Here is a 27,850-nt window from a genome sequence, read left to right as displayed (position 1 = left end):
AAGACAAGAACACAAGATTATCATAATACCGTATCAAAGGTTACCCAACGACTCGGTGGTACACCAAAACACTGTAGATTACAGAAGATTAAACTGATTTCTTATCCGTACGAGGTGCGCACAAAAAAAAAGTTGCACCACAGTTCATCGGAGTACTAAGTTAAAGACGAGTCAACGATGAAGCTGCTTCGACTGTTCCTTACAGTTCTTATTATCTGCTCCATGGCGGCGGGAGCAAAGCCTAAAAACCGGGAGCGCCGCTCCCAAAGGCGCCGTCCGGCAAAACACCAGCCGGTGATGATCCCCACGACCACGGAACCCACCACGCTGGCCAAGACGACCGCCGAGATGCAGCCCGATGAGGCCCTATTGAAGCACAAGCCGCAGTTTACCATCAACGGTCCGGTACCGGACGCCCCCAGATCTCCGGAGAACCGGGGCGTGGGGCCAACGTCCCGGCGGCAGCCGGGACCGGAGAATAGCCGGAACCGCGGCGCACCGGTACCGGGCACCAGGAGTTTGGGCTCGAACCGGCTGAGTAGCGAGCAGCAACTCATCCTCCTGGAGGCCCACAATGATTTCCGTGGACAAGTCAGGCCAACCGCAGCAAACATGGTGGCACTTGTAAGTTTTAAAATCTCACGTTTGTCAACGGACCGTTGCAAATAAGGACGGCTTTCTTTGTCATTGTTTTGATAGCCGGCCGGGTCGGCAGATTTTATCACTCAATTTCAACACGAGCCATTCCGACGAAGTTTGCATTTGGGATTTCGATAACAAACATCAAAGGCATCTACTTCTGAGCTCTAACATTTAAATCAAGAGGCGTCAATCACTGACATTTACCATTTCTTGCAACGGTTCACGACATCGTTCTAATTAGAGTGCCATATAATCGCTCAGGTTCCTGAATACCTGATATTTTTAATCAAAGTATGAAAGAAAGTGTTTGTGTGTATAAGTGTGTATAAGACAGAAGAAATTTACACTATTAAAAACAACTGTCGTCCGCCTTGTCATTGTTCCTTTTCTTCCTGTAAATATATCTTTTGAGGTAAAGCGCAAGTTGGTAATTTCTGCGTCGGGTATATCGATATGAAATGAGGAAGGCCATATGTACTTCCTATCTAACTTCTTCTTTTTTTTTGGAGGAGAAAGGATGTATAAAATAGTAGACAGAAACTAGAGGTAGTTAGGCCTAGATAGTTTGTCTTGGTTGAAAAACAATAACCGACTTTGAAATGATAAATGTTTGTATTATTCTCTCTTAAAGGGTCATACTAAAACTGTTCGGAGCAGTAGAGGTTCCTGTATGAAGTTTGACATTTATCTCGTCAGGGACAAACATTAAAAATGTCCCCCCTTTGTATATTTTGCATGTTTAAAAGCAATGGGACGACGAGCTAGCGGACCTGGCCCAGACGTGGGCGGACCAGTGCGTGTTCATGCACGGGGGAACGACCGGCGGTCGATTCGGCTGGGTGGGCCAGAACCTGTGGGCGGGAAGCGGTACCGGCTGGGACCTTTATGGTATGATCGAGAGCTGGTTCAACGAGGAACAGTATTACACGTACTCCAATGGCAACTGCAATGGCGTCTGTGGACACTACACACAGGTAAAAATGATGTTCACTCCTCCTGTCTTGCTTGTTTTGAAAACTTTTACTAAACTTTTTTCCCAAAGGTTTTAAGCTTTATTCACGAGTCGACCACGTTAAACTGAAAGCGAGATAAAATCTTCATTTTTTGGAACCGTTGCGAGTAGAAATGAAAGCAATGACATAAAGTTAATAACAATTTTATACAATTCTGCTCGGATGAATCATTTTGAATAAGTGATTGAACAAACCCTAATATTTCAAGCCACATTTGACAAAACATGGAAAGTGAGGCTTGGAACGCATAAATAGTCTGGCACCATCCCATTCAGCAGTTTACAAGTTATAAAACACATTCGGGGAACACGATCAAAAATGGGTTCCTCGTCAGCGAGGCCTATTGTCCTCTGACTGACTGAATCACTTACTGACTGACTGCCTAAGAATATAGATGATATCAAAAAGAGTATGTAATTAATCATGATGTCCTAAAGTGAGATTTTTTGGGTCCAGTTCAACAAGGTAGGCACAAGTTTGTTTCAAATTGTAATGAGGAAGAATGATTTTGGTTTGTGGTCCCCAATCCCCAGAGAAACCGTAGACGTAGCTGCATGGTCTCAAGAAAAGAGTTTTCAATTTGTTGCAGTGCCTCGGTGTTTTAATTTAACCTCTCTAATTGATTTAATCTTTCTTGGCTATAAATTCATATCATATCAAATAAAGGTTTTGTTTAGAAATAGCTCAGAAAAGTTGTTCCCAATTCTTCGTAATGAATATTTGCTATATTTTCTGCAGGTTGTTTGGGCCCAGTCAAAGTTTGTGGGATGCGCGCTCCGAACCTGCCCGTCCATCCAGGGTCTCAATGGCTGGTCCCCAGCGTCCATATTAGTCTGCAACTACGGCGAAGGGTAACCAATTTGTTTTATTGAATTGCAAAAAACACGGGGTTGTGTCTATATAATTCACACATACAATGTTCTAATAGTGTCAGTCAATAGTGTCAGTACTTTCTCCCCATTACTTTGACGTGATAAAAATAGGCTACATTTTATTTTCAGTGGCGGATCACAGGCGGGGGGGGGGGGGGGGGGGGGGGGGGAGTCTAAAGTCTAAATAGGGGTCAAATAGAAAATCATACACAACAAAGTAGCACATGCCTGATAACCCCTCCCCTTCAAACCTTAACCCCCCTTGAGCCTAAGATGAGTTCGCCCATGCATTTATTTGCAGCGACTGTTTGCTGAAGAAAATTAGACCTACCCATAGAAACACAGCATTGACAAACATAACATTTTCTCAGGAATTGAAACTTAGAATTAACAGGTATTGTCATAATTTTGAGAACAGTTTATTAGATTCTTATGGTTTCATTTAAATTCCTTTGTTCTTCAAGCGGGAACTTCATCGGCAGGAAGCCATACATCAGCGGTTCTCCTTGCAGCCGGTGCCCGGCAGGGTATACATCTTGCATCGACGGAGAATTATGCGGTAAGCAAAAGACTTTTTAGTTGAAAGTACATGTGAATTGACATATCCCTTTCTGATAGCCTAATTTTATTGGGACAATGTAAAGTGTACATGTATGTGCCAAATAGAAATCAAGTGCGCACCAGTCACAACCGGGCTGGTAACATGTAGGCCTACATGCTTGCTTAGCAAACTGCACGGTGTCCCTCATTTAAACATAACTACATGTACATGTATTCCATATACATGTAGTACTCAAAGTGGCTTTCAGCTTAACACGCTACTCGAATGTGGCGAGTAATAACGATATATTAGCATCATTATACGCGGCATAATAGTCATTTTTGTGTCTGAGGGCTATCGAGTTTGGAAAGGCACACCAGCTTCAAATGTCTAATGCTCGCAAATCCAGCTCTGACGTTAAAAATAACTAATGCTAATTATGATCATGGCCGATACTCCTTCGCGACATTTTTGGCCAAATGAAGTCCAAAACAAGCCATATAAAAATAAATTCATTACTCATTGATACAGCATTACCAGAGCAAGTGCCTACCAATGGAGGAAACGATGAGACTGAAACATCGCCCGAAATACCCAACCAACCCGACGTCGGAGCCGGGCCAATCGGGCCTGGAGTTGGAGGTAACCCCGGGAGCGGTACGGACGGTTCCAACCAACCAGCCTGTAAGTGGGTTTTTCGTTAGTGAAGACATTGAAGGGGGGAGGGGGTATATGACGACCATCATTTTTGGGCCTTTTATAAGCCGCAATTTTTTTTTTACCAGGGAAGCGTCTTTGGGATGCACATCTGCGCTAGACATATTGCATTTATGGCTACACCTTGGCAGACAGTGATTATCAATGAATTTTGATCCGTCGAAATTTCACCAAGATCCTTGTGCATGTGAAATAAAGCACGGAATTTTTATCTCTATGAGATTGGGTCAACCATTTTGTTCTGCTGTATTTTCCAAAGCTTGCGGCGGAACTTTGAGGGCCTTTTCTGGAGAAATAACATCGCCCAACTGGCCGACTCCGTATGGAAGTAATAGCCATTGCGAATGGTTGATTCAGGTTAGTCAATCTAATTGAAAATACAATGGTGCTTTTAAGTATATTTGCCATTAAAATGTACACTTGCGGTGTATTTCTCGACAATACAATACCGTCCAAATACGGACAGTGCTACATAACAATGCGATTAATTAATGAGATAGACTTACGTTGCACCAGAGCTAATCGAGTTACCAACGTTTGCTCTTTTTCTTGGTTTGTAAAATATGACTGAGGCTTATACGACAGTGTGCGACGTGATAACGCTATATGTTGCTCACAAAATGCATTGTCAATCATTTCGTCTCCTCCGTTACGCAATAATATGTACAATGTATTACTATTAAGCCTGTAGTTTCCATATCGTCGTTGTCCTTTTGAAATCCTCCAAATATCACGTTCCAGCTCTCAATGGATATACTTTATACAGCCAGTGATTCAGAGCTGCCTCTTCCTTGTTCGCACGGCCCGCTAGCGTACGAAATACATGTATATTCTCTATGGCAAGTGAACTACCCACATTTTTTTTTGCGGCGCCTGCGTTTCTTTCGCAAGTTATATTGTGAAAGGAATGAGCGTAACTGCTCCCGTATGCGAACTTCGATGTACAAGCATTACATTCACCGAGTAGCAGTGAAGTTGTGTGGACTTGCCCACGTCCACACAATGTTTCCCCTATCTGGGAAACAGGTTTAGAGGCATTTCTGGGTTAGTTTTATCGGTGGCAAAATGAAGAGAAACACTAAAGGGAATCATAGGGGGGAAATGGGTTGAAAGAGTTTTCACTCAGTAAAATGAGCTTTTTTAACAGGTTTTTCTTAACTACACGAAAACAAAAGAATGTCCACACTAGATATCACCGTATGAAAGGTACAATTGTGTGTCTGTGTGTCCTCGAAGCATGAGGTAAACAGGTGGAATATACAACCAGCCTCTTTCCGTTCATCAAGGCCTTTAACCTGTATTTGTATCCTCTCTGATCCGAGTCTCCGATCTCGTTGCTCATCTCTCAGGGTAAGAGTGACCAGACGGTGACACTTCAGGTGACATACATGGACATAGAGGCAGAGAGACGTTGCAGCTGGGACTACCTCCAACTCAAGCCCAACGGCCCGTCGGGCCTCAGCACAAAGTGCGTACACTGTGATTGATATCTGAATGCCATAACTGGCGCTTTCACACCTATATATTTGGAACTTGCGAGTAGAAATGAAAACAATGAAATAATAGTTCATTACAAATTAATACTGGTATGCTCTGATGAATTATTCAAAATTGACGATTATAGGCCTACCCTAATGTTTTATGCCATATTAAAACAAAATGAAAGTGAGGCTTGGAACACACTCCAATCATAACATAGTCTGGCACCATCCCATTCAACAGTTTACAATTTGCAAAATAGCTTCAGGTGCACGATTGAAAATGGCTTCCTCGCGAATAAATTCTACTTGGCAGTGATTCGATGGAGTGAGTAGGGCATGTTCATGTCTCATACCAACATCCTCCCCCAAAAAGAGACTAGCTCCGCCCCAAAGGGGAAAACAAAATTAGAATGCGCCCATGAGTATTTCGTTACCGATGTCTTCTCGTCAAGCTATTCTATTACACTGTTAAGGTTAATAGTTTCCAAGCAGGTTTTTAGTTTAAGACATCTTGTGGTTATCTTTCATTTCTATTGGAACTTACTGTTTTAACTGTGCGTGGTACCAGGCACTGTGGTAACGTGAATCCAACGGCGGTGACGTCGCAAGGTAACGAAATGAGAGTGGTCTTCCATAGCGACGACAGCGTCAACAAGGGAGGTTTCACAGCGTCCTATCGGCTGAATGGTGGAGAACAGGAGGAGAATACCGGTAAATGTGATAAAATCATTTTGAAAGGTCATATGGGTTAAAGAAAAACAAAGCTTCGCCAGCGGCTGGTTTCAGAAGATTCTTGTCCCTGACTTGTTTGAAGAGTCTAGTTTAATATTGATCCATGCTAAATGTACTTCAGCAACACCATGTAGGAGCATTAAACCTAATAAACTAATTGTCTTGGATTGGACGTTTTTAAGCGATGTCGACGCAGCGCCTGAAATGAAACGGAGACTAAAGTAAAGTCGTGGTTTCGAAAACCTTCTATGCTTTGATTTTAATTGAATGTAAGTTTGATAAAGTCCACCAATCACCAGCTAGATGAAAATAACAATGCCAGCGCCCATCATTATGATAGGTAGGCTAATCCGGTTAGTAAGTGACTTCGTCATACATGCGCACACGCCACGGATTTTATATAGCGCTCATTGGCTAAAAACGCAACTTCATTTGCACTACGGTACTTCCGGTTCCAATGGTCACAACGATACTGCGTATGCAGTGGGCGTGGTTTAAGTTGAAATGACGTCACACTTACGAACCGAATTGAGACTATTATGCAGAGCGTCTACTCGGATTATTTTGACTTTTGAATACACATTCAGTTTAGTTATCAACGATTGTTCTTATGAAATTGTGCACGTGTCGTTTCATTGTGTATAGTCCCCGTTTGCGGCGGTGAAATCAATGGCAAGAAAGGCAACATCAGGACTCCGAATTATCCCAAGACCTATGGAGAGAATCTGGACTGCCTGTGGACTATACAGGTAAAGGCCTTACTTTCAGGTCGATGTGTGATTGTATTAAAATCCATCACCCTTAATTTTCACGGCCGTCGCCAGACCATTTCAACAGGGCTAGGTTGTGGGGGGGGGGGGGGGGGGGGGGCGGGGGGGTTTGACCACTAAATTGCTAAAATTATCCTGATACGTAAGTAATGAGAATCTTTACCCTGTTTACTCAGCCTTGTTGTGACTTGCTGAACATTTTCTTTAACCGTTGCACTTAATTGTCATGCACATTTTGTTGTTGTTGTTGTTTTACTAATAATAATGTTAGGCTACTAGATCGGGTAATAATTTTTTACGTTATTTCAAAAATAATATAGCCAGAAGAGGAGTGAAGCGACTATTTATAAATCGTTGCTAATTATCCCATTTCCCTCTACGGATTTGTGAAATATGAATAAAAAGGGATAAAAAAGGGGAAAAGAGCGCCCCTAGCGCCAAATGAGGCGTTCTGCTTTTCGAATATTCAACGGCCGGCTATATAGCCGGTTTCCACCCCCCCCCCCAATTTTGGTCCTTGATACGCCCCTGAGACTATCACGTTGTGTTTCAATCGATATTTACATGCAAATAGGCCTTTTATGATACATAATATGTTGGGCAATGTTTATCTTTTTGTTCAGGTGGCCGACAATAAAAGGATTCGACTGACTTTCCAGGTCTTCGAAGTCGAAGAAAATGCCAACTGCGACTTCGACAGAGTAACTATCCGTATTGGCAACGAGCGAGTTCCTATGGTGTAAGTACAATCTTTTCTAGAAGAGGGTTGGCATGGTCGGCGATATTTTTCCAATTTTGTTGTTATAAGTTAATTGTGTGCACTATGTAGGCCTATAAGGCAAATCAAAATCGATCTCTGCCAAGGGACGGATCTAGCTTTCAGGAAACGGGGAGGTACGCCCTTCTAGGGGTCCGTGGGCATGCCCTTCGGAAAAATTTGAAATCCACGACGATTCCTGCATTCTAAAGCAAATCAACAATAAGTTTAGGAGCTTTAGCATTCCATTTATTATTTTTAGCCCCATTTTACTGCTTGTAGTTTCATAACATAGGTCAGCGGGTGAACGGGGGGGGGGGGGGGTTTGAGTGGTCCCCCCCCGCCTTAGATCCGCTACTGTCTGCTATACCGCGCCTGTGGTCCTCATGTTGGTCAGCCATAGGCCTAGGCCTATGTGTGCGGAATGGGTGCAATGTTTTTAGTCTATGCGTACCTCCCAACTTCGTCTATATGGGCTTGATATCGGAAGACGATCACCTTTTCAGCTCGGCTATAGGTATGCAACCTTGGTCCCATGTACTTTCCTTAAAATCCCCTATTCTCTCTCTTTCTTTTTTTTAATTACACAGCTTTTGCGGGAATGAGAAACCGAATGGGAACATCATATCGCTTAGCAACCGCATGGAGATCCGCTTCACAACGGACGGGTCCAACCACCGAAAGGGCTTTTCCGCATCCTGGAGGGCCATCTGATCAAACTCTGACCACATATCGTATAACTGTGACCCAGAATATCTTAGAAATTAATTGGTTAATATCATACACCAGGATCAGAATTGATAACATTTTGGTTAATACAGAGAGAATGTAAGGATAGTTTGATTTCAAAGCCGGTATGAATACATGTGTATACATGTATATACATGTACTGTATTTATGCATATGATGTACATGTATTTAATGGGTTTCTCCTTGCTTATCCCTGTAATATCAACATATTACAATTTCCTACCTGTTACTGTTACCCGATTTTCCCCGTACCGTCGCAAAATGGTATTGAAAAGCTGTTAAGTGAGATGAAAATTCTTGTAAATGTCAAAGTTTTTTTTTCAAGGTGTCTCCCAAAGAACGGTTATTTTATTTAGTGAAAAAAGGCCCGGTATGACAATTGTTAATTGTTAAAAAAATTCCTCCATTCAAAATTATGTCGCATTTCCGCATTAAAATGTTCACATCGAGAAATTTAATAAAAAGTTGTATTTTTTATTCAATGTCTTGTGTAAGTTTGTGTAACTGGTCCATCCACATGACATATCCAAACGTGCTTCCTTTGACGCGCGGCAAATTACAATTATAAGGTTTCGACTTTCGAAAGCCAATGATGTACATGTACATTCCCTTTATTTGTAAACAACATAGTTATTGAGGATCATAAGAAAGACTTCTTTTGACACAACGTATGATCTGACGTTGCGCCGGCATATGCTATCGAATTCACACTAGCACTGTACAAGAGTCGCCCAGGCGCGGATCAGGGTGTTCGGGGGTCACACCCCCCCCCCCCCCCCCACCCCCAGCTCTGTCAAAAAGATTTTGCATAGAAATTGCTTTTAAAAATAATGCAATGGTTAGGGGGTATTTGTACACTTATCTTTTATATAGTATTTATAATCGTTGGATTTGAACAGCGCCCCCGCATGGTGCGAGCCATAATATACATCACATCTTTATTTGTTTGCTTGTAATACTGTATATGGCGTTTCTTACGTCAATTGCAAATTACGCCATTAATAATGGTAGTCATATTGACCGAACGAAACTTAATGTTGATTATAGCCAATTTATTATCAAATATTCATTGATTTATGATATACACCTTTGTCTCGTTTTTAATATCACCGTATAGACCTGCCGAGCAGATGTACATATCAAACTAAACCAAAGTTTAATAAAATAGAGGATTAAAAAAAAAATCGAAAAGTTATGTGCTAGCCAAGCATTCAGGGATCGGTCTGAGCCATAACAATTCCCCAGCCAACCCCTTAGGGCTCTTCCGGGATCTCGGCGTTCCCGACCAATACACACTTCCTTCCCTATCCATCCATATAACCCCGGAGGGCCAGGCACCATGTAAAAGCAAAGAGCTAAGGGAGGAACAGGGCGGCACCCTAAGCCCTGATCCCCCGAGTGGACCACATGCCCTGAACCTGTACGAAGGCGCCTATACCTGGAACTCGCGGACAGTACCAGCAGCAGTGCTTACCGATTAAGCTAAGGTACTGTTGGTATTTTACGACGGGAAATAAAACATCTTATAAAGACTGAGAATGCGTGGTTTATGAAAAGCAAAAAGACACCGACGGGATTTGAACCCGGGTTCCGCGAATCGCGGACGACGAATCTAACCACTAGGCCGTTCGGCTTCCTTAGAATTCTTGTCAAAAACTATTTGTCTTAATAGGCAGAGAAACGTGGAACATTGCTGTGTGCATCTGTTTTGGCTCCATGGACAAAAATAAGTCGACAGCTTTTGACTCAATGGCATTGTTTTGTTAAAAAGAATGTCAGTGCAAAAGAATGTAACCTTGTTAAAAGGGAATGTACAACATTTGCTTTTGCTGCAATTTTCAGGAATAAATGAATGTATGTTATAGCAAATGTGTTCGGCTCCACAAAAAGGGTATTAATTAAGTCGCACAACATCGAGAGGGTGAAAATATTTTGTCAAAATGTGATTTTAATTTTTTGTCATGAATAATATGTTTATTACCTACATTTAAACGCTGGTCGACCGACCAGCGTTGGAAAAACTACAATATTTCTTGAAAATGTCAGCACACGAGGGGCCACAACTTTACAGGATGCTTTAGACTGTCATCACCTGAGTATCTGTCTGAGTATCACCCGTTATCCACGGAGCCAAGTTCCCCCCCCCCCACACCCCCACCCCACCCGGGCCCACCACCTATTGATTTTCGGAGGATTAATGTACAAGTGTCCGGAGAAAAAAAACGGTCTATAGAACCGCGCCTGTAGCTAGTTAACAGTCCTGAAGACGGAGAGAGAACTTTAAGATGGCCTCCATTGGAAATTTTGGATACATGTATTTAGTTTCGCGATTAAAATTTCGCCGCGCCATTGCGGTGCCGGGTGTTGAAGTCTGTGCTGAAGAAAAAAGATTTTAATGTTAATCATTTTACGTACATTGATTGGACCTAAAAGTTTTTTTGCCGAACCTGAAATGTGCCCCCAAACTAGTTTCGCCCACAGACCGACAAATGTTAAAATGTCAGTATAGCTTTTCTCAGGCCAGAGAGATATGTTTTACACCCCACTCAGTTTAATCAATATAAAATTTTCAATGAACCACACAGGAAATTTTGACTATATAAACTGCATGGCACATCATCGTTTCTAAATTAAAGTATTCTAAATTTATAGGGGATGGGCTGACGTCATCCGATGCAAGCATCTATCCCTTTGCACACCAGTTTCCATCGGTTGCTATGTGTTATCATCAGCACCGTGACTCCAGACTCATGAACTAGAACACGTGCGGTCTGATCTGCGGGGAGGCCGGATTGCCGCGCTGTTCGTGCCTGGCGCTTCGTGGGAAATACAATTGTGGCCACTGGGTAAGTACTTTTCAATTTATGATTTACAACTGGTTGATTCCTAGGCTCCCGTATGTGCTGAGCAAGCACATTGCGAGCAGTTTACCAGTCTACACATGTTATTGCGTGCGCGCTCTTCATAATTCAGAAAGTGCACGCAAATCGCGCAAGATCTTCATTCGAAGTTCGTGACTGAAAGTGAAGTAAGTTTGAAACTTTCTTTTTAGTCTGCATTTCGATTCTGTCCTGACCAAACCAGGACTATTGCATATGCCAACGTTGCAAACACCTTCATGATTATTTCCTAAAATCCTAGTCTGAATTTAGCTGGAGTTACCCAGCCCTGAGTTTTATCATTGGGTTGTCTATTACTAGTATTAGTATTAGGGCTGGAGCGAATTTTTCTCGTAACTTGTAGTAGGCCTATAATACTAATAGGCAAAAATTTTTGGAAAATGTTCAATTTTGTCCCCGTTACACACTAATTGCAACTGCAACTCACCCCAAACTTGCCTGGAATAACCATTACACAGGTCCTTGAAGTAAAAAACGATCCACGATGAAGATTCAGCCTACAATTGCAGTGAAAACAGGAGGAATAACCGCTAACTTGACAACCTTGCTGGATTGGCCAGGACCGCAATTGGTTTGTGCACAAAAAAAATTGTGTACAATGAATGGCGGTCGATTAACAGGCACAGAGAGCGATCGCTGTCAACTACTCATTTTTGCCGGCTGCGCTGGCTGTTGGCGCATGACGTCACGCGGAAGCGTAACACCCGATGACTGTTTCATGCACTAATATAAGGTTTACCACTCGCATCACAGCTTTGGTACTGGAACCGCAACCAATAGTGCATGAAACAGTTGAGTTGCAGTTGCAATTAGTGTGTAACGAGGACAAAATTGAACATTTTCCAAAAATTTTTGCCTATACTACAAGTTACGAGAAAAATTCGCTCCAGCCCTAATAGACAACCCAATGATAAAACTCAGGGCTGGGTAACTCCAGCTAGTCTGAATTGTTGTTCGTTTTATGCATTGTGTGCACGCACTTTAAATTTTTATATATTATCATATTCTGTGTTCATTTTCAACTGCAAGACATTTTTAGCAAAAGAAAGTCACATGGCACTGCCAGTGGCCACTGCAAAGTGCAAGGCAGTGTGACCAGTGTGGTAGAATTCGAAGGCACCCCTGTGGACACGGGTGCCTTGACTGCCTAAGTTCTACATGTAAGTTCTAAATTCTAGAAGTACGTGTAGGCCTAGTCCGAGTAACTTGGACCCAACTTATCGCCTTTTTAACATTTGGACATGGTCTGGCGATAGTAAGGTCCAAGCTAATACCGAGACCTAGACAACACAGTCCCAAAAACCAACATTTTCCAACAAAAAACATCAGATTTCACCTTCAAAACGGCCTCCAAATTACTAGATATGTCACCTGAGGTACAAGTAGACATAGATGATTAAGATGGTTGTACTTAAGTTTACTTACGATCCGGAAAAAAGTGAAATTTTCCGTTCAATTCTGAAGACCCCCTCTGCCTAGGTTGTCGTTGTTGTGCTCACGTTCAAAACTGCATGATAATGGCGTCTGACCTCGACCTCATGCAAATGTCGTGACGACACGGCAGATTCCCCTGCGCCGCGCCGACGACTGTTTCCTGATGTAGAGTGCTGTGTAAGTTCGCGGTACGCCTAGGAGTCGCGCTGGCTAGCCAGGCGCATGGCTGGCGCTCTACATCAGGAAACAGTCGTCGGCGCGGCGCAGGGGAATCTGCCGTGTATGCAGTGCATTATGCGCAAGCGCGCTGTCCCGACATTTGCATGAGGTCGAGGTCAGACGCCATTATCATGCAGTTTTGAACGTGAGCACAACGACGACAACCTAGGCAGAGGGGGTCTTCAGAATTGAACGGAAAATTTCACTTTTTTCCGGATCGTAAGTAAACGTAAGTACAACCATCTTAATCATCTATGTCTACTTGTACCTCAGGTGACATATCTAGTAATTTGGAGGCCGTTTTGAAGGCGAAATCTGATGTTTTTTGTTGGAAAATGTTGGTTTTTGGGACTGTGTTGTCTAGGTCTCGGTATTAGCTTGGACCTTACTATCGCCAGATCATGTCCAAATGTTAAAAAAGGCGATAAGTTGGGTCCAAGTTACTCGGACTAGTGTAGGCCTATGGTCATTATCAATACGGAAAGAATCAGAATGTTGCAACCTGACTGACGCCACTTTTTCTTCGTCTCTTGTCCCAGTAACTTGGACTTAACTCGCCTTTTTAACATTCAGACATGGTCTGGCGATTGTAGGGTCCAAGCTAATCCATATATGCCGAGCAACATGTTTCCCGAATTGAAGGTGACATTTCTCTTTTCTTCCCAAAGGTACATGTATGTCATGTATATGAACCTAACCACCACCATTTGTATTTTCGATTCCCACAGAAGCCTTCAGGGGGGCATCAGGCAGTTACTTTGAGGACTGTTTTGGGGGTGAAATCTGAAGATTTTGATGGGGGGTACGAGTGAAAAAGGCAAAATAGGTTATTATATTGGTATCGTCATGTACTCTAAGATCATAGGACCCTACTATCGCCCGACCATCTCCAAATGTTAAAAAAGGCGATTCGTAGAGTCCTAGTTACTCGGACTATATTCAGCCACACTCTCTACATATACCCTGTGGCATGCGTGTACATGTACACCCCCGTTGCTAAGGGAGCAGAAAATCAAATCAAGATCGAAATTATTTTATCACTTTATCAGTATATTCACTCCAAGTATTCTATTTTTATAACTGCTTAATAGCAATAAAACCCGTTGAATTCATTACCTTCGGAGGTCTAGTTATCTTGTAATTTGGGGTTCAATTCGGATGAATTTCGGCTGCCATTGTTCACGAAAGTGTCATGCTGCAACATGTGCAATGACGTCATGGGTTGTGATACTCACGCCATCACTGCGCTTGCGTCAGCTCTTGCCTGTCATCCAACTCTGGTCAAAAGTGCATGCATGCAGGCGCACTTCAGACTAATACTGAATGACAGGCAACAGCCGTACCTATGCACTTTGCCACAATTTTACTTCTTTACTTCTCCTGAAATGGCATTACAAATTGAAAATTACTGTACAAAGTCTTCTGTTGTTTGGAGTTTAGCCTACTCATTTTTTTCTAAATTTCCAGTTGCATCCCTGAGTACGTGACCATTCCAGAAATTTCTGTGTGGTCCAGAAATGTCACACGTTCTTATCGGGCTCCGCTTTCCACATAACATGCAATTCAGTTTCTCTGGTACTTCACACCATGTGCATGTGCGACTGATGTGTACATAAACAGCATGGTTCGTATGCATGCCCTCTAACGTCCGTGTTGAAAGACTTTGCCGTGCATAGTAGCAGTGCCCCAGTTGGTCAGCCCAACTGGAACACTTAAGTTGGGACCGTCCCAATTTAAATTGGAACCGTACATGCCGTAAGTTTGGAGCTCTAGGCTGCTGTACTTAAAAAAGAAACTCTGGCTACCTCTATACTGTATTCATTATAGAAGTTACCGGATGATTGTCTTTTTTTTCCTCCAGGTCTTTGCATGATGCAAGGTGCACCTGGATTTGGGCGTGGGATGACTGTAGATTTCAGGGATGATGTCTCCGTCCCCTCCTCTCAACGTGCAAGTAGCCGATCACTAGTCTCACCTCCACCCAATGAAAAACTAAGTAATATTGTCAATATTTACTCCCTTCTTTTCCATTTTCACTTGTACAATGTACCTAAATGATGTACAAGTATTATCTCGGATTATGGAATCAACACTTTTCGTCTGTCTGTGCCAAACCATGGCAGATTTAAAAATCAGTTGAAATAGGAAACAAAATCTTTAAATTGTATAAAATTGCATGATATTCGTGAAATTAAAATTCAAATATTTGGACTTGATTCTGTTTACGCAAACACAAATATTTTGTGTTTTGGCCTTCAAATTTGATAGATTTTATTTAGAAATTATAATCAGGAGTGCAATTTGAAATGAGGATAGAATAAAAAAAAAAAATTTAAACAGGAAAAATCTGAATCCCATACTATTAAATATTTTCCCATGGACTCAAATTCACAATTTCATAAGAATGACAGGATATTGCAATCAAATTCAGTACATAAAGAAATAGATTTACAGTACTGTTAATTCTTTGACTGTGGAGCTAAATGGAATTAAAAGAATGCGTACTTAATGTTGCATTCATATGCAAGGGCTTGTCTTCTCCAATAAGTACATTGTACCATTTCATGTAGATATGCTGGCTCGGTGTACACAGATTTCAGATTGTTTATGTAAATTCCAATTTTTTTTTTTCACAGGAGCATCTTGGACCTCTCCTGACAGGTCAAACATGAAAGTAACTGCTCATTTGGGGCAAGATTTCACACACAACGAACAGGGTCAGATCAGATCAGATGCAATGGAGGGCCCTGGCTCATTATTCCAGGAGGTTCAACGCCGACATATGCTTCAGGAGTTCCAGAAGCAGTTTAAGCAAAGTGAGGCGGCTGGGCGGCCCCCACTGAACCAGTTTGACTCAAGTCCTAGACACAGACAACCCTCACTGCCTTCAATGGACGGAGAGAAGCAGTGGTTTATAAACTTTGATCATCATCAGCAGCTGCAGCAGCATCAGCAGCAGCAGCATCATCAACTGCAGCAGCAACAGCAGAAGCAGCAGCAGCAGCAGCAACAACAGCAGAAGCAGCATCAGCAGCATCAGCAGCAACATCAGCAGCAGCAACAGCAGCAACAGCAGCAGCAGCAGCAGATGAAACAGCAACAACCATTTGTGCCTTTGCATGTACCTCCTGCAGCTATAGCAGCAACCCCTGAACAGCTGCAGCCAAAGCAACAGCAGTCACATGTGCCTGCTCCCGCAGTGTCACCTCAGCAGCAACGTAGCCCGCAGGTGCAAATTCTTAAGCGCTCGCCGCGGCCCACCCAACCAATCCAGCCACCGTATCAACAAGGGCAGCATCCACTGCAGCAGATGCTGCAACAGCAGCAGCTGTCGCCGCCACCACAGGAACTGCAACAGCAACGGCAAGATCAGACACGGCGGCCTATTCAGCAGCAAGCTTTCCCTTCCGCACTCACTCCTCCTTTCCTCCCACAAAATGTTTCTCCCACTCTGCTAGATCCAATCTCCTTGCTACCTATCGATACATCCAAACCTCCACCCCCAATTGGGGTTCCTCTCCCAGGTCTACCATTCCCCCCCCCTGGGCCTCCGCTTGTCCCCTTTAGCCCTCCTAATGCCACTACTCAGCCCCCTCTACGACAGCCGAGTATCCCTCAACTGCCACCCCAGCCCAGTGTCTATCCTCCTCAAAACACTCGGCCAACGCCGGGATTTAGACACCACCCCGAGAGGTCAAAGGCAACTACCCACATGGGAGGGGATGGCTCCGCATTTACTGCCGTGCCAGACTCTGTGTGGGACAACATTCCATTGGGCGGAGGGTATACGCCACTTGACAGCAGTAAGTACCACAGCTGAGTGCCTCCGGTGCTTTAGGGGAATTTTTGATTTCAATACCAGAATGATTAGACATAATAATAATGATGACTAAATGGTGCCCAATTAGGAAATCTTACATTTGTGTCTGTTGCAACAGGTGTCAAGACAATGTCACAAGCATTCCTTCCCAGAGCAAGTGATCTACTACCTCAGCCAGCAGGCCAGGGAGGTCCTGGTCAGATGGACCAGAACCAGTCCAAGGCATCCATCAAACACAAGAGGGACGGTGTCCAATCACAGCAGAAACCATGGGCCAGGAAAGACAAGGCAAAAGGGTAAAGGACAAACATCCTTTCACTCTCAGCTTTCTTATTTGGAAAAAAAGGAAGGGCTGGATTTACTGATTTACCATAAGTGAACCTATGTGTACAGGGAGGATTTAGTCTCAATCTTCAGACTTCTTGTTGCAATTTGGTTGAACAAGGTGTGATACAAGTATAAGATGCATCTGATCAACCTGACTTGAGTTGAAGTTGAGTGGCAACCAGTTGCCGCTTAAAGACCAGTTGGTCTGATGAAACGTCGGGGAATGTATGTGACATGCTGCCATTCAACCATAACACAAGTCTGGTGTATCAGATTCATCTTCCCTTGTAATTACCATCTTACCTGCATGATTGAGAACATGGACAAGCTTATTGATGTGATCATACAATGTACAATTTCAGAAAGAATCTCTTGTTTTCTTTTACTGTTCTTTCGTCCAACAACAACAAAAAACTTATGAAAAAAATCATTGACTTGTTTTGGTGTGTGTTAGACTTTCATTTTTTTGACTGTATGTTGTGTGTCTGACGATATTATTTATATACCTGAACAGGCGTGGTATGACTAAAAAAGATGGCCAAAGTGCAGGGGTGTCCCCAGCCACCAAGCCAGTTGGGGCACACAGCGCCCCTATGCCCACCAAACAACCCCAGGAAACCACCCAAGCATTGTCTCAGGAACAGGCGAAGAATGAGTACGAGTGGCAGAGCTTTAAGATCGTCCGTAAAGTCAGGAAGGTCCTGGGAGGTCTGAAGGACGAACAGGATGCTGCAGCTGCTGCCGCTGAGATCAACAACATCATGAAGGCGGGTAGGTCATCCAAGTGGCTACCCTACGGTTTTAAACTTCATAACCAGTATTGTAGTCGAGTCAGTCTCACCTCCGTACAAGTCAAACACTAGACAGTCGCAACCTGTTCAAATGAACTGTGACGAAGGCATTGTTTTGGGGTTATTAGTCATCCCCTGTTTTGAACGGACTTGTGAGTGCGCTTCAGATATGCTTGGGACATGGCTTTTGATTGACTGGTAGGTCATAAGAGTGGCTACCCTTTGTTTTAATCTTAGATGCTTTTAACTACTGTTGTAGTCGAGTCCATCACAAATCCTCACCAAGTCCATCACAATTCAATCAAATCTAGACCACGGTCAATTCACAAGCTATTCAAAGTGACGAAGGCATTCCTTTATCTTTGTTTACCCCCGTCTTTGTGACGGGACTTGTGTTAGTCCCGACTGCAATATTTCTCGTAACCCATGAATATGTAGAATCTTTAAGAAATTATTTTGATTGTAATATTTTTAACCAAGTCACTGTTCTAAGTTTGAACGATTGCACTGTGGTGACTGTCTTTACCCTTGTTTTTTTTTCTTTCAGAGTCTGGCCGTCTGGCCTGCTTCCCCTGGCCCAAGGAGCAGTTTGTTGCCCTGGATGAGATCCTGGGATGGGCGATGGAACGGCCCGAGATAGTGGAGATTGTCTGCAAGCTGATACAAGAGCTTCATGGTAGGATTGTACTGATTGCGAAGAATACGCTCCTGGTTTGACAAAGAGCCTAGCCATGAAAGCGAGTGGATTATTAGTAGCAATCCGTTTACGTGTAGCAATCAGTGTGTATGGACTCAGTTCGTGAACAATAGATGGCATGTTTTTACCACTAGTGTGTTCCAGTTTGAGGCACACACACTGTGCGCGTACTGATTCCTGTCCTCCCTGGCCGAAGTTTGTTTTATAATGTAGTGTCTTCGCATGCGCATAAGGGCGTCAGCAGCAATGCATTTCAATGTCCCTCCGAGTGCTCTCCCTCAACTCTCCCTTCGTAATCGCTGGCTCTTGTCCATACAAGAGCCTGCATTGCTTAGCCAACTCCAAATTAGCAGCATTAAGCATTCAGCTCAATACTTCGGAGGGTGCGGATATGGTCTATGGAATGTTTCATCGGGGGCCTGATAAACACATTATTATTAAATTGTTAATAAATGTGTGTTTTTTTTTCTACCTATCATTGCTTGTAGGTCAGCACCCAGAGAACTTTGCGGAAGATCTGACAAATACCATCATGAAGAGGCACACTCAGTATATAAAGGTGAGAGCCAGCTCACTGATTATACTTGGCCGTTAAACACACTGCGGGGGCTAAAGGAAGAAGAATTGCTTTTTTTTCAGCATAGCTGTGGTCATATGCTCTTTGTTTGAATATGTTTAGCACTGTAGGACAGGAAACGGAGTGTCTTTAGCCTGTTAGTGGGAGTGTCTCTCACCCTTGTCCAGATCTTGATGCATCGGATGTTGAAAATCAGAGCAGCTGTTTGGAAGCAGTATACCCGCCTCTTCAGACGTTTTGCAATGCCACGTTTCAGAGAATTTTTGATCAGTTAACAGAGTTTGACTGTTCCTTTCTTTTGTCAACGAGAACCTTACATCCTGGTGGCAATTGCTGCAAAACTTCTTCAGACTTCTTCCCGCGTGTGACATGTTCTTGCAGTGGATGGTTTTGTATCGAAGAAGAACCCTTCATTGGATTCTCGGGACTCCGTCTTGAATTCTGAGGACCCCTTCCAGCTTGGAGCAGATGCTAGTGGAGAAGCATGGTGTACCTCTGTTGAATGGCTGGAACTCTTGAGAACCTTGTTGTGGCTGGACTATTAAAGAAAGTGTTGATTCTCATCAATAACAAACATTTCATCCGGAATATACATGTACATGTCGATCCTTTTGGAGAAGGTGCTCACGCAAGCTTTTGGAGACAGTGGATGACCGTGTGGTAGAGATAAGGTGAGATCCACACGATATGAAAGACATTTGGCAAGATTTAGGATCAGCAGGATTGTGCTATTATACTTGTCAGCAACAACTTTTGTAAAATTGTTCTCCTCCCAACTTCTCCTGGAAGCAGTAGAAATTAAAGAATTTGAGTTAGTGTCCAGATAGTTGGCTATGGCCTAGGCTAATGTTGGCTCTGAGCCGGTTGCAAATTGCTTGCTGGGTTTGCATGTGGCTTATTAAGGACATATTAAAATATTGCCCTGCAAGGTGTGTCCCCTTGAACCTTGAACTTTGGCATCATCATAACTGTATGAAGATCATCTCTTCAAAGCAGATCTTCAGCTCATCGATGTGGTCAGCTGTGGAAGTTCTGAGCAGCCTTTGATCTTGATTGGTCATTAAGTTCCCAATTTGTTTTTCAAGAAAGAGCCATTCGTAGAAGTATGTACATGTAGATGTATGTGGAAGTCTTGCTCTGTCACCGTAGGAGGATACGCATCCTCACTTGTCCTGATCAGTGAAGATTAACAATCTCCTTCGGGTCCCCAGTTTACAGTGTTGTGACTGATGGCTCCCTGATGAACTTTTTTACCAGACCTCGTCATTGCGTCCACACTGCATCTTGAACTAAATTTAGATGCTGCTTATTCCGCTAGGATGGTCTTGGATGTTCTTTGTGGTCTCGAGAGAGAAAGCGGAAGAGGTGGTTGAGAGCTGATTTGTTAGAGTGTTGTCTTTGAATGGATGAAGAAAGTTAAAAAGGGAGAACAGTGCTATATAAATACGAAAAGTGGAACGTATGACATTCAGCAGCTGTGAGATTCACTGTTGGCAAAGTGGTTTATACGTCTGGATCAACGGTGTTTTGTATCTTCAGGGATTGGAAGCTTTTTTGCTAGTGCTGTTTGTGGAAGAAAACCAAGAACAATGTCTGCATCACCTATTAAACGATGTCACACACTCCTTTGCTGTAACTGCATCCATTATGGAAGATTCTGCCGTGGGGTCCTTTCAAGTCGCTGGTAGCTACGGTTGCAGCGGTGTCGCGTTGTTGTTGGAAGCTTCAGGTTTTAGTTGCTCTAGCTGATGGAACATCTGAACACTGGCACTTTGAAACATATGCTTGTCAAAATGTCCACATTGATGCAGTGGAGTTACTGTAACTTGAGGGTCTAAAATCCTCCCAAGTCAGCCCCTGTATGTGCACGGCCAAGAATCAAAATCATGATATGGTCTTTTTTTCTCTTTTTTTTCTTGTTGAAGGTCTCCACGGCAACCAATAAAGAGAAGTTGTATGCCACATTCAGTGGCCTGGTGGCAAACATGTTTGTCCTGTCCCGCAGTGTCGCGAGTGACTTCAGGGAGATCGTGGACAAGTTGCTGGACATGACCGTGAATAAGTGGATCATGTGTGATGTGCAGGTAAGAAGAGTTATTTTTCTTTGTGGGTGGGCGAGGGGGAGGGGGGTGTTAGGGGGTCTGGTGGGAGGTGGAAATGGGGGGGGGGGTCAAAACCTTCCCTTAATTCATCTCTGGTTCGGCTGCATCACTTAGCTTAAATATGTTAAACAACGTCATTGCGCAGAGTGTTTATATGTCCACAATGATTTTGAATGTCCTTTCCAATGGTCAGCCACCCACACCCCAACCCCCCTACTTGTGCACTTGTCTGTTGAGCATGGACCTACACTGAGCAGATGTCCCACATATCTGGGGCCTCAAAATAGAGATGAAAGTGAGGTTTCAAAAAATGCCATACAAAAACTGATTTGTAAAATCGAGAGATAGTGTTTTTATCGTCATTTTTAAAGCTTCAACATACCTTTTAAAATGTATCTTACTTTAATATCCCAAACCATCCAACTATTTCCCCCCATATACTATATGTTTTGTCCACAGACAACGGGGGCAGTTGGAAAATGAAAATGTAGTGGGTTTTTTTTTGGGGGGGGGGGGGGGGGAGAGAGGAGAGGAGAGGGTGGTGTTCAATTCCACTAAAGAAATTGTCCTGCAAGGAAATTTCAATTGGGAGTACACGTAGTTAATTGCTATATTCGTAAATGGGGTGCAGTGATACCTACTATGGCACCTACAAGGTTGTATTGATATCCAAACGTGGAATTGCGATTTTTGAACAGGGTACAGCAGAGGATCCCTCAATGCTTTCTGAGGTCTACGCATGTTGTCTGAGGGCTTTGTTCATCATCATCGGTCCCCAGCTGGACGAACAGAAAGACCAGAAGTACAACAAGCTGCTGAGGGACCAGGTGCTTGGGAACCAGCCAAGGTAGGTTAAAGGCTGCGATACCGACCCGTCTGAAATTTGTGTTAATATATTTGCCGATCAGCAGAACCATGAGGAGATGTGAATTTGATGCAAGTGATGCCATTTTCACGAGTACTTCACTAGTATCGAGGGAAATATGCATCATGAGCAAAGAAAGACCTACTGATTAAAAAAGTAAAGAAAAAAAAAAAAAGAACAGTTTTTATTGATTTCAATATTCCTTTTCTTACAAGCCATTCAGAAGAAATCTGCTGTTTCCTTTTTTTGGCACAGATATGTTAAGGAGGCCATGCTGGACCTTCTCCTGTTAAGAGCAGTCGGCTGGAAGTGGTCGCTAGAGTTCAAGACGGAGTCCACGTTAGATTCCAAGAGACAGACTGCCGATGATCGGGACAGCAGACCAGAAACAGATGAGAGTCAGAACAGAGTGGATGGAGAAAAAGTGCCTGAAAACAGTCCCCAAGACAGCCAGACCAATATTGTAGACAATCAAGAAGGCTCAAACTTAGTCAGAGGTGGGGGAGATGCCTCCTCAACAGCACCTGCGACAGACGCTAATGTGACTGCAGCCAAAGAAACCCCAAGTCAACCTGTGACCTCAGATGTGTCGAGATTGGACGAGGGCAAGATGCAGTCCCCATCTCTTGCCAGTGATGTCTCTGTCCATGTCCCACCAAAGAATGGCTCCTGTCTGGCACAGAATGCAAGTGACCGTCCGGATGCCAGTGCTGGTGATTCACAAGCAGAGCAGGCCTCCTTCAATGTGGATGGTGGTGGGTATTTTCTTTGTGTAAAATTTGAAAAGCTATACTCTTGTTATTTGAAATTACTCCTTAACTTTGTAGAATTGAACTTTAATGTCATCCATTATTTTGATTCACTTCACATCGACATACCATTTATGTGAGCATTTCAGTCATTTGGTTTTCGATGTAGATTGTGCCGAGGGTCAAAATTTCAGGGCCAGTAGAATTTGCACTAAATGTTGTCTAACATACTGGTATATTTAGCAGAGAATTACTGTACATGAAATTCTTGCTCTTCTCTGGTACTTAGTGGTCTTGTGGAAGGCTGGAAGGGAGTGGGTTCCTTTGTCTCTAGAGCAGTGGGCTCCATGAGATGCCAAAAACAGCATAGGAATTGGTCATGGAAAGCCATAATTTTGTCCCGGAAAAGCCGCATGCTTGGCTCATAACCTTGCAAGTAGGGAGTACAAGCACGTGAGAAAAGAATTTACTGTTGATGTTTTTGCATAATGGAGGATGGAGGATCCAGGAAGGGCTCCTATCAAAAGTGCTTAAAGAGTTTGGGGTAGTACTTTAAAGTTTTGGATTTTTTTCATTTTCCTCCTTGCAGGCTCGACGGCCAGATTTAAGCTGCCAGATAGAGAAACTGCCGAGCGGGGAGCTTTTGTTCTCAATCAAACCCCATTCCAAGTGCCTTACATTCCATCGTCGCCGGTCAGCAACAGTTTCATGGCCTCCCGACAGACCACACCACATCAGTTCGTTCCTGGAGTGTCAACTGCTAGTCTCAACAGTTGGTCCCCCGTTTACCTAAACCATCCTCGAGAAACAAAGGCTTCAAATGAAGAAGGCTCCCCGAGCAAACCCAAACTCGGCCTGTCGTTACAAACAAATGCTTCAAAACGGCCGGAAACCACACAGGACTCTCTGCTTCGGACCGTCAACACAGCAGCCATTGGCCCAGTTGGCAATTTCTCTACTGTACCGTCTCCGTCCAGACTCATGGCCACCACGGTCGGTCCAGCTATCCAGTTGTCAAGCCAAGTTGGCATCACAGGCCTGGCTGCTGCAGAATCTGCTAAACAGTCCAGCACCCCTGATACCGTGCCACAGACAGGAGGTCCTACGTCCAAGCAGCTCTCTGCCAACAACAGTAACTGTTTGGGAAAATGCTATCATTCAGATGGCCAGGAAAATGATGCAGAGGATCATGATACTAGGTGAGACCCAACAGACTTCTTTTGTGGTGCATTGCTGCCATCTTAAATCCGTAACATGCAACCAAGAGGCTCAAGAATGAAGCTTGTTGCTAAAGTGTGCCTGATGTCTAGATATGTTTTGATGTCCCCTTGGGATTCATGTCAGTGGACAAAAAAATGTGGACGATATCAAACACTTGGCTCATTAAAATGCCAAGTAAACAGAACGATTGCTGTGAAGTTAAACGGATTGACATTTGTTAATTTTAACTTCTTCATTTGTCAAGCAGAACAATCTAAGCACCGACAAACCCCTTACAGAAGGTGGAGTGAACATACCGGTACATGTATGTTGTTGATTTTCGCCAAAAGGGAACATAAAATTTCATTAAAAAATGCTTGAACAAAGTGTGGCTTTCACATCATCATGGCATGTTTCTTCATTTCTTCTTCCACCGGTACTTTCCAGTAAATATAACAAGGAGCCCATGGCAAACACATGGTAACTCATGACCATGTAAACTGTTCAGATGGCCGACTCACACATTTCATACCATTTTTATAGACGGCAGTCTCATTTCATTTTCCCAGACTGCAGTCAATTAAAGAGCAGGGCCTGACAGAAGCAGCTGATTTTCTGACCAGGGCAGAAAAAGGAGCCATTTCTGAGGCCACAGATGAACATCAGCAACCTGATCAAGGACAGACAGGCACTGGACATAGAGGGTTGCCACGGCAGAAAGAGAACTTCTGGGAAGAGGAGTCTGACAGCACAAGCGATTTGGAACAGCTACCTTCAGCATCGTCAGGAGATTATGGACCACCCAAAGTCTTCTTGCCGCAGCAGGAGCTGTCGCATCAACTAGAGGGAGCTAGACATGGCGGCGGCCAGGTCCAGCTAGATACCCAAAGGGGACAGAGTCAAGGGCCTTTCTATGGGCGGTCTGAGAAGGGGTCACCTAGCCTCTTAGCTGTGGCTGCTGGGTCTCCGAGATGCGGTTCTAATGTCTTGGGGAGAGGCATGATGAGGATGGAGCAAGGCGGTGGGAGGGCTTCCCCAGCCACAGGCTTATTGACTTCCCCGTTGGCTTTCATTCAGGCAACTACTGGACCCACGAGGAGTGCAGCCAGAAAAGATGGAGATACACAAATGATGGAAGCTACTGTTGAGCAGACAAACAATTCTGCAGAAGCCAAGAAGAGTCAGGCAGTTGGGTCACTGAACCAGAAGCTTGTGTCATCTGTGATCAATAATGACCCCAACTCGACACTTGGCCAGACCAAAGACATGGAAGCCCGTCAAGGAAATGAAGTAGGACATGACACAAAAGCACCACAGACTCTGTCAGGTGATGACAATGCTCCATCATTGGTGACTGTCAAGGGCTTGTCTCCCAGACCCAAGGGAAGCAATATCCAAGACACCTTTCAACCCACTCTTGATGTCGCCACAGATTACTTTGGTGTTAAAGGTTCACAAAATGGGCAGCGTATTCAAGATATCTTTAGGCAGACGGCATTTAGGGCACCAGAGTTTGTTCCAGAGGAAATGGATAAAGCTTTGGATGAAAAAGGAAGCCCAACTCCTGAGGGCAATCCAGGAAATGATGACCTGGGTAAGGAAGGTTGCGGAGCTCCCAACAAAGGAGTGATGGCAGCGACAGGGCCAGGAGTTACTACTCAACGTTCACTTGTGGAACGTAAGGAAGAGCAGCCCTTGGGGACAGCAAGCCGCTCCACTGAGCCTACCAAGCAGTCGATGGCGTGCCCTCTGTGTGGAAGCAACAAACACCGAACTCGCCAGTGTGACGTGTTCAAGATGTACGCCCCACGGGCCAAGACCTCCAACATGTCCAACGGGGAACCCGAGCCAGAGCCAGAGATCCGCGAGGTACAGAAACCAAAGACAGAGTCCAAATTCGGGCAGACTATCTTCTGCAGCAAGTGCGGACAGAAGGGTCACTTGACGTACGATTGTCCAGTCAGGGGCAACTTTAATATTTTCAAGTAATTCCAGTCTCCACAATGAATCATGCAAGAGAGTTATGGACTCTGTGCACAAGTAACCCCCTCAACAGTTATGAGAAAATAGTTGGAGGGGGGGGAGAGCACTGGGAGGGACTTTCCAATTGCATTGCCAGTCGCACCTGGCACTCACAAGAAGACATTGTGGGATTGTGCAGATTCAGAACATTAGTCGAGCGTACTTTGAGTCATACACACAACAGTGTGTCCCTCCCACTGGGGCTCTCCAAAGTGGTCACAAAGTGCCCTCTATTGTTCCTGCACAGAGTCCAATGCTGTGCAAAACAGCGACAGAATGATAAGAGAGAGAGAAAACAATCTGACCCAGGTGGTCTTGTTCTTTAATGTTTTTTTTGGTCAGAAGACTCAAACTGTTTATTAAGTACAATTTTTATTGGTCCAAAAAAACCCAAAAATAATTGTATCACGTATAAGTCACCTGAAACTTCAACCAAATCCAGAACATTGTCATGTCAAGATCTTCACTAAGAGAAGCTGACTAGGCGCATTATAGTAATTTTAAAGTTGAAGAAAGAAATTGACTGGAGCGGGGTTTGAACCTATGACCTCTGGATTGCCGTTCTGGTGCTCTACCAACTGAGCTATCCAGCCCTATGTTGGCGGTTCCCCATTTTGTCAATGTCTTTGTGCAAGGGGAGGTAGTCGAAAGCCATAAACCTGTACCGTGTGTGCCATGTAGCCAGGGATCACGCCAAAAAGTTGTGATGCCAGCACCATTAGCAATGCTTCAAACCTGAGAATACATACAGGGATCACATAATGCATATTGCAGACTTGATAAGGAGAGGTTCATGTACATGTATGTAGGACAAAATTAACTGTTTGGTAAAACTTTGCCACAGTGAATGCAGTCCAGGCATCACAGTATGCTTGACTGGGACTGCCTAAAACAGTTAAGGGCCTGAGAATCCCCACACCAATTGGCCAATAAATAACACATGCTTGTGGCATTGGCAACAGAATGAGATCGCCAACAGCAAAGATGGCAGCCACTCGTATGACCGTCGGTCTTTGCTGGGTCAGTTGCCATGCATGGAGCATGATCTGCCGTTTCACATCTTATGCAATACATGTACTTCAACGGCAATTCGGCAAACAACTAGCCATTGCGAGTTTTAAATGAAAATAGAAGAACAATACGATCCATGTACAAGTAGATTGTTTGCACTGCAGCTATCATTGAAGTTTGTGTTTTGTTCAGTAGGGAGGATATTCATTATGATTTGGTGGGCCTAACACCTCTGTCCAAAGGAGGACCGTTTTGAAAGGCAAAATGACAGTGGTACAGAAACAAACGCAACAGAACAAAACTCGACGATGGCTGCTGAATTCAATCGATCTATACCGTTATAATATTAAACTGGATCCAGCTGAAATGTCTTGCAGTTAAAAGCAGAAGTTAATGTCCACCAAAGTTGCTCACTGACTTGCCTGTTAGTTTTGTGTCATTGACAAAGGACAACAAATACAAAGAAGTTATTTATTTTTTTTATAAGAGTTTCTTTATTAATTTATTCTCGGTTTTTATTACATGTAGTGCTTGAGATTAAATTAAAATCACGGCACAAGATGTTTATCATTAATTGTTACCCCTCTTAAAAAATGAAAGAAAAGAAATAGTATTCAGGATTTGGAAAAGCTGTTGGGTTACTGTAATGCTGCAAAGATTAGAGGTACACACATTCATTTGGGATTTTAAGTACATCAAGATGATAATTGTTGATACATGCGATAATCTGAATGGAAGTTATCATGGGCCCGATTTTGTATCCTGTGATTTTGCACCCAATTGATCTAAAGAAGGTTGGGAAAGTGTTGACCTACGTGTATATAATAATAACGGGTACGTAAATGGCTTTTTACATCATTA

The 27,850-nt window shown here is 43.6% G+C and overlaps 2 protein-coding genes across 2 annotated transcripts; both read left to right on the top strand.

The window, feature by feature from the left end:
* Positions 1-96: 96 nt before the first annotated feature.
* Positions 97-8,753, top strand: LOC119739882 (cubilin-like). Its single transcript, XM_038215004.1, has 11 exons — positions 97-624; positions 1,389-1,616; positions 2,394-2,506; positions 2,992-3,086; positions 3,600-3,752; positions 4,045-4,142; positions 5,135-5,253; positions 5,835-5,977; positions 6,644-6,747; positions 7,392-7,507; positions 8,116-8,753. The coding sequence occupies exons 1-11, from the start codon at positions 178-180 to the stop codon at positions 8,237-8,239; spliced, it is 1,740 nt and encodes a 579-aa protein (XP_038070932.1). The 5' UTR covers positions 97-177; the 3' UTR covers positions 8,240-8,753.
* Positions 8,754-14,689: 5,936 nt separating this feature from the next.
* Positions 14,690-27,850, top strand: LOC119739888. The gene is made up of 12 exons (XM_038215010.1): positions 14,690-14,824; positions 15,465-15,755; positions 15,900-16,631; positions 16,767-16,944; positions 17,490-17,746; positions 18,314-18,442; positions 18,952-19,022; positions 20,966-21,124; positions 21,841-21,989; positions 22,263-22,762; positions 23,346-23,955; positions 24,526-27,850. Exons 1-12 carry the CDS (start codon positions 14,698-14,700, stop codon positions 25,943-25,945), a joined length of 4,623 nt encoding a protein of 1,540 aa, XP_038070938.1. The 5' UTR covers positions 14,690-14,697; the 3' UTR covers positions 25,946-27,850.

Source organism: Patiria miniata, unplaced genomic scaffold (assembly GCF_015706575.1).
Source record: "Patiria miniata isolate m_02_andy unplaced genomic scaffold, ASM1570657v1 HiC_scaffold_4, whole genome shotgun sequence".
NCBI classification, from domain to species: domain Eukaryota; kingdom Metazoa; phylum Echinodermata; class Asteroidea; order Valvatida; family Asterinidae; genus Patiria; species Patiria miniata.
Note: the sequence above shows the minus strand (reverse complement) of the source record. Positions and strands in the feature narration are given on the sequence as shown.